The sequence below is a fragment of the Crocodylus porosus genome, unplaced genomic scaffold (genome assembly GCF_001723895.1).
Source record: "Crocodylus porosus isolate Cpor-Errol unplaced genomic scaffold, CroPor_comp1, whole genome shotgun sequence".
NCBI lineage: Eukaryota > Metazoa > Chordata > Crocodylia > Crocodylidae > Crocodylus > Crocodylus porosus.
In genome coordinates this window covers 15385090-15392806 of record NW_017728951.1, presented here as the reverse complement: position 1 = coordinate 15392806, position 7717 = coordinate 15385090, and the positions used below count along the sequence as shown (strand labels likewise).

Sequence of the window (7717 nt, the reverse complement as noted above, 5' to 3'; positions counted from 1 at the left end):
TAGGGCTGGAAGGGACCTCGGGAGATCATCGAGTCCAGCCCCCTGCCCAAAGGGCAGGAAGTCAGCTGGGGTCATAGGATCCCAGTAAGATAAGCATCCAATTTACTCCTGAAGGTGTTCTATGTTCACCTTTAACTATTATCCTAGAAGCATAGAAAATTAGGGTGGGAACGGACCTCAGGAGGTCATCTACTCCAACCCCCTGATCAAAGCAGGACCAACCCCAACTAGATCATCCCAGTCAAGCCTTTGTCTGGCCTGGTCTTAAAAACCTCCAAGGATGGAGGTGCCACCACCTCTCTGGGTAAGTGTTCCAGTGCTTTACTGCCCTCCTAGTGAGAAAGTTTTTCATAATATCCAACCCACACTTCCCTTGCTGCAACTTCAGACTATTGCTCTGACTGATCTGTAGTCCCCCTTTTCCAGCTTCTGCTTCAACTCCAGTACTACCCTTGCAGAAGCATACCCATGTTTTTAAAATGTTTGCACATTCTGAAAGTTAGTAGAAAAGGCTCAATTTTTTAATCCATTTCTGCATATCCGTTTGCTTACCAGGGTGGATATGGGACCTAGAATACACACGATCACATGGCAATTGCAAGCCAGAAAAATCATTTTTCTTCTTTTATTACTCCCTCCCCAATATTTTAAAAATCAAATGCCTCTTGCAAGTAAGCATTCAATTACTTATGCATTTCCTTTCATTTTCCATCAGCTGAATACACATCCTCATTTAAAAGCCTTAGCCGTCCTCCCTTTTTATCTAGTTTCCTGATAAACACAGCCACAGACAATACCACGGACACGGACACTATCCAACAATGTTCAATTGTGCCACACACAGGAGATGTCAAGAGAGCGATCTTACTCTGTGCTATCCCTTAAGCAGCTTCCATTTGACGAGCACGCATGCACACAGACGGCAGGCAGACAACACCACAGCAAGATAACGAATGGGTCTCTAGTATTTCAGATTTACCTACAACCGTGTGCTTCCATCAGAACTTTATGTGTGTTTTGCTTCTGGCACTATCATTAGCAATCCCACAATAAAGACTGTTAAGAAAAATGTTGCTCAACATTAGAGATGGGTAGAAAAAGCGTTAGAAAAATCTGGGTGCTACCAAATAACAAGATGCGGATTATCTGAGTACCCCTCACAGTCTACAAATTGTGCATCTGTTGGCAGTGGGTCAAGAACTATCTAGGGGCAAAAAAAAAAATTAAACAAAATGAACATCCCAGTGAAAAGAACGGTAGTGTACATCAAACATCAAAGACATACAGCAGGTCTAAAACAAAGGACAGATACAAGCTTAGTACATCGTGTGTATATTCACACGATTTCAGGCTGTTTTTTTTTAATGCATATAATCTGTCTCTCATTAAATTAGTTTTTAATTTATTTTTATAACCATGCTGCCTGACTCATAATCATTTCTACTGTTGGAAAACAGACACAGGAGAAGTATTTCTGCTTTCTTTTTTCTTATTCTATTCAGTTTAAGATGCCAGAGATGAACATTATAAAAAAATATGGACAGATAAGGCATCTAGTAGGGTGAACATGCCTGTTTTGACACAAGCTGCATGTACACAGACCACTCTTCAGTGTTTTAAGCCAATCCAAATAATTTTTCCCTGGCTTGTTTGCAAAACAGAATATATTCCTTGGCTAATGGTAGCAGAACAAGATTAGCATAATTTGTAAGGACTGACAGGGAGCATTTCTCATCCTCCAGACTTACCTTGTATGCAGCTTGCCTCATAAACTGCTTTGCAGGCTGCTTCCATATAGCAGGCACAGTAATGACCCATCTTACTTCAGAGTTTTCAAACTCTGAGCCTGCTTGATCACTGAGCTCCTAAACCAAAAGGAAAACATAAAAGATGGATGTTAAACTGACACCAGCCATTTGACAAGGGCACGTTGTTTTCTGCTGGCTCCACTAAAAATAACTTCCTCTTTTCCTAATTTTTAAATGTTATGTCTGTGCTGCAAGTCAGAACAGTTAAATCACTGCTCAGTGTGCCAGGACTAAGGGTTACTGAACACCTTCTCAAGGAGGCCTTCAGAAAAACTCTGGGGCTGTTTCTTAACGTGGAATAGGAACAGTTCCTTTTCCAATGCAAAGCTCATGCTCTGCTGAGCATAAGAGCATGTTCACAGTACTTGAAGTCTGGGATCTGTTGCTAGTTTAAAGAATTCACACTTTGACCCCAATTAGTATATATATATAAATATTTCCTGCATCATTGACAAACACTGCAGTTTATAAGCTGTTTCTCAATGGCTGCTTTGTGTCACTCCTCTTTAAATCAAACCTTTAAAAACCTAACGTGGAGGCTTTCTAAAACCTCCACGTTAACTGCAAGTACTTCTTCCTAAAAATCTGAAAACACTTGACTGTTCATTGCTTGAAAAATGTTTGCTTTGAGCAAGCAGTCATTAGGAGTTTAGCTCTCCGCTTTTTCTTTTTTTAAAGAAAAGTCTGTATTGAATTTGCAAATTAGGTAATATTTGTGATACATTTTAGGAAAGATTCCAAGTAAAATGCTATTACCATTATGTCCTATTTTAAATCTCCATTCAAACAGGGAGAGGGTTCAGAGAGGTGAACAACAGCCTCCTTTAGAATGGAAAACATTTTTCTGCATGCAAGTGCCACAGGGTTATGTTTGCTTAGCTATACTGCAATTAAAAGCTTGTGGCCAAAACAGAGCATGCTCCCGCAAGGGCACTTTGGTCGACTATTATAGACTAAAGGTAGCAGTACTTCTTTACTGATCATTTAATTATTGAACACACACACACACAGAATTGCAGCACTCTGCATACTAACAACAATTGAGGATCTAGCCTAAAACAGGGAATGCTAAAAACAGTATTTGTCACTGTTCAGCATTCTCCCATAATATGTACATTTGCCTTAGGATTTCCTCAAATTGTGCTTTGTTATGGCCCTGTCTCATTAACATTCCACTCTGAAGCCTAAGCAAAGCATAAATTCCCCCCAGGTACAAAGATCTGAAAGCGTAGTGATAGGCTGGTTTTTGTTGTTGTTGTTGCAGCTGTAAGGAGGTGATAATCAAAAGAGAATAAATTAACCCCACTTAAAGACATGGGGTCAGATTTCTAGTAAGGAAGCTCAAGGAACAAATTCTTCCTTAGTTTCACTGAAGTTGTATTAATGCATATTGGCTAGGGATAGAAGTTACACAAACTGGTTCAAGTTATCACAAACTGGTTTAAACTTGGAACAGAACAGAAGTTCAGTGCACATAAACCAGCTTCAAAATGGCTGAAACTGGGTTAAGATAAACCTGGTTGAAAGTAGTATCAGTCTTAACTGATTTGGGTCAAACCAGTTTCTGAAACTTCTGTACCAAACTCTTTCCTGGTTCAGGTTAAACACAGTCCCTCAGCATCCCAGCATGTTTTCCAGCCCTGGGCTGAGCTGTGCTGTCTGCTCCAGCAGGCAAGGGTTGGGGAGGGGCGGGGAGCAGGAATTGCCCTCCCCCCAGGCAAACCTCAGCTGGGATCTGGGGCCATGAAGAGGGGTTAAACTTCTCTTCCCCTAAGTACAGAGCTGCCCAGCCATGCTAAAAACTTCCTGCTGGCTGCGACTGGATTACAAATCCAAGAGGCACCTGGGAACAGGAACAGGAAATGATGAGAAACCCTGCAGAGTTCAGCTGCTGTCACTCTGGACTGCAAGTCCCAGAGACCTCGGGGACAGCAGGAAGAGAAAGTGAACACACAGCCCATGCTGGCTGTGAGCCAGAGAGCCATGCTCTAGTGCCCCCTGGCTTCTGGCCTGAGCCACTGTAGGCAGGTGGCTGCATTTCCTGAATCAAGTGAATGTCTGTTCAGTTGTTTCTCAGCTTAATCTCTGCATTTTAGACTAACTTGCAAAAAGACTGAATCAATTCAACCTCGTGCTTTTTGATTTAACTCTGGCAAATGCTGTGCTGTTCCTGCCTGTGGCCTAGGATGCACCTTACAGCTGGGACAGACATTAAACATAAACCAGTTTAAGTGATCAGAAACTGCTTTAAACCTGTAACAGAAGTTCAGTGCACATAAACCAGTTTCAAAATGGCTACAACTGGTTTAAGATAAACCTGGCTGAATGTAGTATCAGACTTAACTGATTTGGGTCATACAGGTTTATGAAACATCTGTCCCAGACCCCTTCCTGGTTCAAGTTAAATCATAGTTCCCCAGCATCCGGAGAGCAGGGCTGGCCCTGCCCCTCTGATCCCTAGCTGGAGCAGTGAGGGCTGGCTGATGGGGGGGGCAGGGCAAGCCTAACTGGGAATGCAGCCCAGTTTACGGGGGGGACTGCCTCCCCATAGGCAAACTCTGGTTGGGGACAGGGAGGGGGGTTAAACACCCTTTCCTTGACTCAAACTTACTGCTGGCTGCAACTGTGGACTACAAATCCACACGTATCACTTACAAGTTGCAGAGTCCTGCTGCTGTAATTCTGGACTGCAAATCCTAGCGACCGTGGAGACAGTAGGAAGAGGAAGTGAACACACAGCCAGAGAGCTGTGCTGTAGCGCTCCCAGCTCCTGGTCTGAGCCACTGCATGCATGTAGCTGCATTTCCTGAGTCAAAGGCAAATGTCTATTCACTTCTGTTTCAATTTAATCTCTGCAGTTTAAACTAACCTGCAAAGACTGAGTTGATTCAGCCTCGAGCTTTCTGACTACCTGTTCCTAGCCTACAGGAAGCATGAAATATTGCAGGCTTAGGAATGTGTTAAGGGGCCCACATAATTCTATTTTCTTTAACTTCCAATGCTCAGATTAGGAATTTCATTTTCTTTAGTGCAAAGAAATCATGCAGCTTTCCTCTCTTTCCTTTCATCAACCACATTATTAAAAAAGTGAAGAGAAAACCCGGGAGAACTTATATTTGATGTGGCAGTAGGGCAATAGATGAAAGACACCACAGTATTGTTTGAATACAACCCCCAACGGAGGTTGCAGTTAGTGGATATCTTCCCCAATGCTTGTTAGATTTTTATAAACAAACATTAAGCTTAAGGGCAACAATAACATCCGCTTCCTGCTCACAACAGGGTGAAGTTCGTTCCTGTGAAAAGCCAATATATGACCAAGCCATCCCTAATAGGCCCTAAATGTTCCTTGTGTGTTATCTGCACAGATGTTTAGCTGTGTGAATCTAATGGGCTGTCTACAACGCAGGAGTGAGCAGAGGTTGTTTTAGAGTTAGCTTGGCCCTGGAAGCAATATAGATCATTAGCATAACTCTCCATTTGAACGCAAGCAAATTAGGCTCAGTGCAGAGCAGTGCTAAAGCACATACGCTGTTTCCAGTTCCCAAGCTAATTTATTCAGAGGTTAATTAGCTGTATGTTTAACATCCCCCAATATTATTTCAGTCAGGACCAGCTTTGAAATTTTATAATTGAGGAACAAACGTGGCTCACTGGACTCCCTTCCTCTTACTAACTGCAATCAGTGGAAGCTCTGCATGAGCAGAGATGACCAAAAGTTGGCCGTCAAAGGTTAGACTACCATCCCCTCAACACAGGAAAACCTTTAAATGGGCACAGAACATACAATGCCCCAGCAGCAGCATAATCATAGGGATGATGGCTAGAAGTATCTCTCAGATATTACTCCTGGATTGCTTCACAAAGAAATAGCCAAATACTGAGTTTTGGTTGTTACATTTTCAGCCACTCTTTACTTGAGCAAACTCCAAATGGAAAGAGATTGACCAAGAAGAGATGGGCTGAAGAATAAGAACATTCAGATACAGTTTCCCAGTAATATATCTGCTAAAACATCAGCTTGTGCCCAGTGTAAGAAAGAAAATCACTTAAGGCTACCCTGGACCCACCCACCGCCTTCCTGGAGTTTCTAGACCTGTCTTTCTTTGTCAACATCAAATATCAAATGGAGCAGAAGCTTGGCAAGGTTAAAACTATGAGGCCTGCCTTTGCACTAGGTATAAATATAGAAAGCTGGATAAGGCAGTGTTTTCTTTACCTTTAATGCCTGTTCCTTAAAGAACTGCAGGGCGTAAGCAAATATTTCAAGTGCCTTGACTTTTTTGCCATTTGCAGCTGTCAGGTCTGTTTCCATGGTGAGATTCTACATGGAAGAAAATAATGAAAAGTTATTAAAAGGAAGAGGTAAATGTTAATTTCCTGTCACTCAAGAGAAAGAAATTCCTCCTTACTGAGACTCACCAGCTTAAACCTGCCACATAGTTTTGGAAAGAGTCTATCCAATCACTGAGATTTCCCACTCAGGACATTTTGCTGTTTACTAAAAGTATAATCTTTGCACCTATCAGTCCTGCTAATGAAGAGCTGCCATGTGGATGTTTAAGTATCCAATATGCATAACCAGGACCTGCAACTGACTGTGCCAAGAAACTGTGCATACAAAAAATGAGATCCGTGCTTTCTATTTAGCTCAGAAGTGAAAAATATATATTTTGGCTTTGTATCAAATTATAAAGCTGCAAAATGCCCCAGTACAAAAAGTACCAACTAAGCCCCAAGAAATCTAGAATGATTAAGTTAAAGATAAACAGTAATGTGATTTTCTTTTATAACATATCCCAAAGAATTAAGAGAGAATACATTCCCAAGAAGAGGTCAGCATTAGGTTTATGTAGCTCTTAGGTTCAGGTGGCATATAGGCCCTGCATGGGGTGAATTTAATCTAATGTAAATGGACCACACAAGATACTTCAGGAAAGACAAATGGAGCAAACCCGTCTAGAGCAACTTTCATCAAAATACAGAAGAATGTTTCTTGTTGGCAAGGGTGGGCAAAATAAAGCAGAAGAAATTAAGTTACAAGTTGCACATCACTTACAAGTTGCTTATTTATTTTACAACTGCAAATACTTATGCTGTCACACATTTTAATAAAACCTTTAAAGGCCCACCGAAAGATGGTTTTAAGCACAAAAAGAAAACTACCAGGCAGAGTCCAGTTGTTACTTACACCAGTGGTATGTAGCTTCATCTTAAACTTTTCAAAGTACAACCAATGCTTTGATTCATTGGGATCCAAGTCATGGTAGAAATCTCGTGCTGCGTAACCAAAGCTATGAAACTTTCTTTCAGGTGTTAAGAGGATAGTAGTTGGAGTCTTCTGATTGGATACACCTGGGTCTCCACCTTCCCATCGCCTATGAAATAGGTGAACCAGCTTCAAACCAGTGATACTAACATTTGTAATGGCATGCTCATTAGTGCATTATGGAAGAAAACTGGATTGTGCAATAGTTACACATGCAGTGAGTTCACTTCTGGACACCTGAAGTTGATTCCTATTTAGGTACAAAGTGAGTCTTTATTCACAGCCAAGAAAGCAGAGTTGTCACAGTTGGTTTTAGGTAACTCTTAACAGTCTTCACATGAATTCAGGAATATTTTGTGAATGGTTATATTGTTCTCTTGGTGGCAACTAGGGTGGTGCAGGTGCCAAGCTGCACGGTTGACAGCCCAAAGGTTGAAGTTTGAGGCCATAGTAGAAGTGCTTACGGCACAGCCCATCGGATCCCAGCAAATCTGCAAATTCTGCTAAATACCTTGTCACAAGGACATGAAAAAGGAAAGGATTCTCCTGGTAAGTATATAGCTCTGATAATCCAAGTCACCCAGGAGAAATTAGAGGACGGCATTACTTGTCAAATATTGGAAGTCAATAAGATGAACAA

General features: G+C 41.6%; 1 protein-coding gene across 2 annotated transcripts in view; it reads right to left on the bottom strand.

Annotated features, from left to right (window-relative positions):
- The window catches only part of HSPA12A (heat shock protein family A (Hsp70) member 12A), an 81994-nt gene that overhangs the window by 37154 nt on the left and 37123 nt on the right, over positions 1-7717 (bottom strand). For both annotated transcript variants that reach the window (XM_019555990.1, XM_019555991.1), the window contains exons 4-6: positions 7000-7186; positions 6028-6132; positions 1749-1865 (exon numbers count right to left, since the gene is read on the bottom strand). In XM_019555990.1, coding sequence (XP_019411535.1) covers positions 1749-1865; positions 6028-6132; positions 7000-7186 — 409 coding nt within the window. The remainder of the gene's footprint in view (positions 1-1748; positions 1866-6027; positions 6133-6999; positions 7187-7717) is intronic.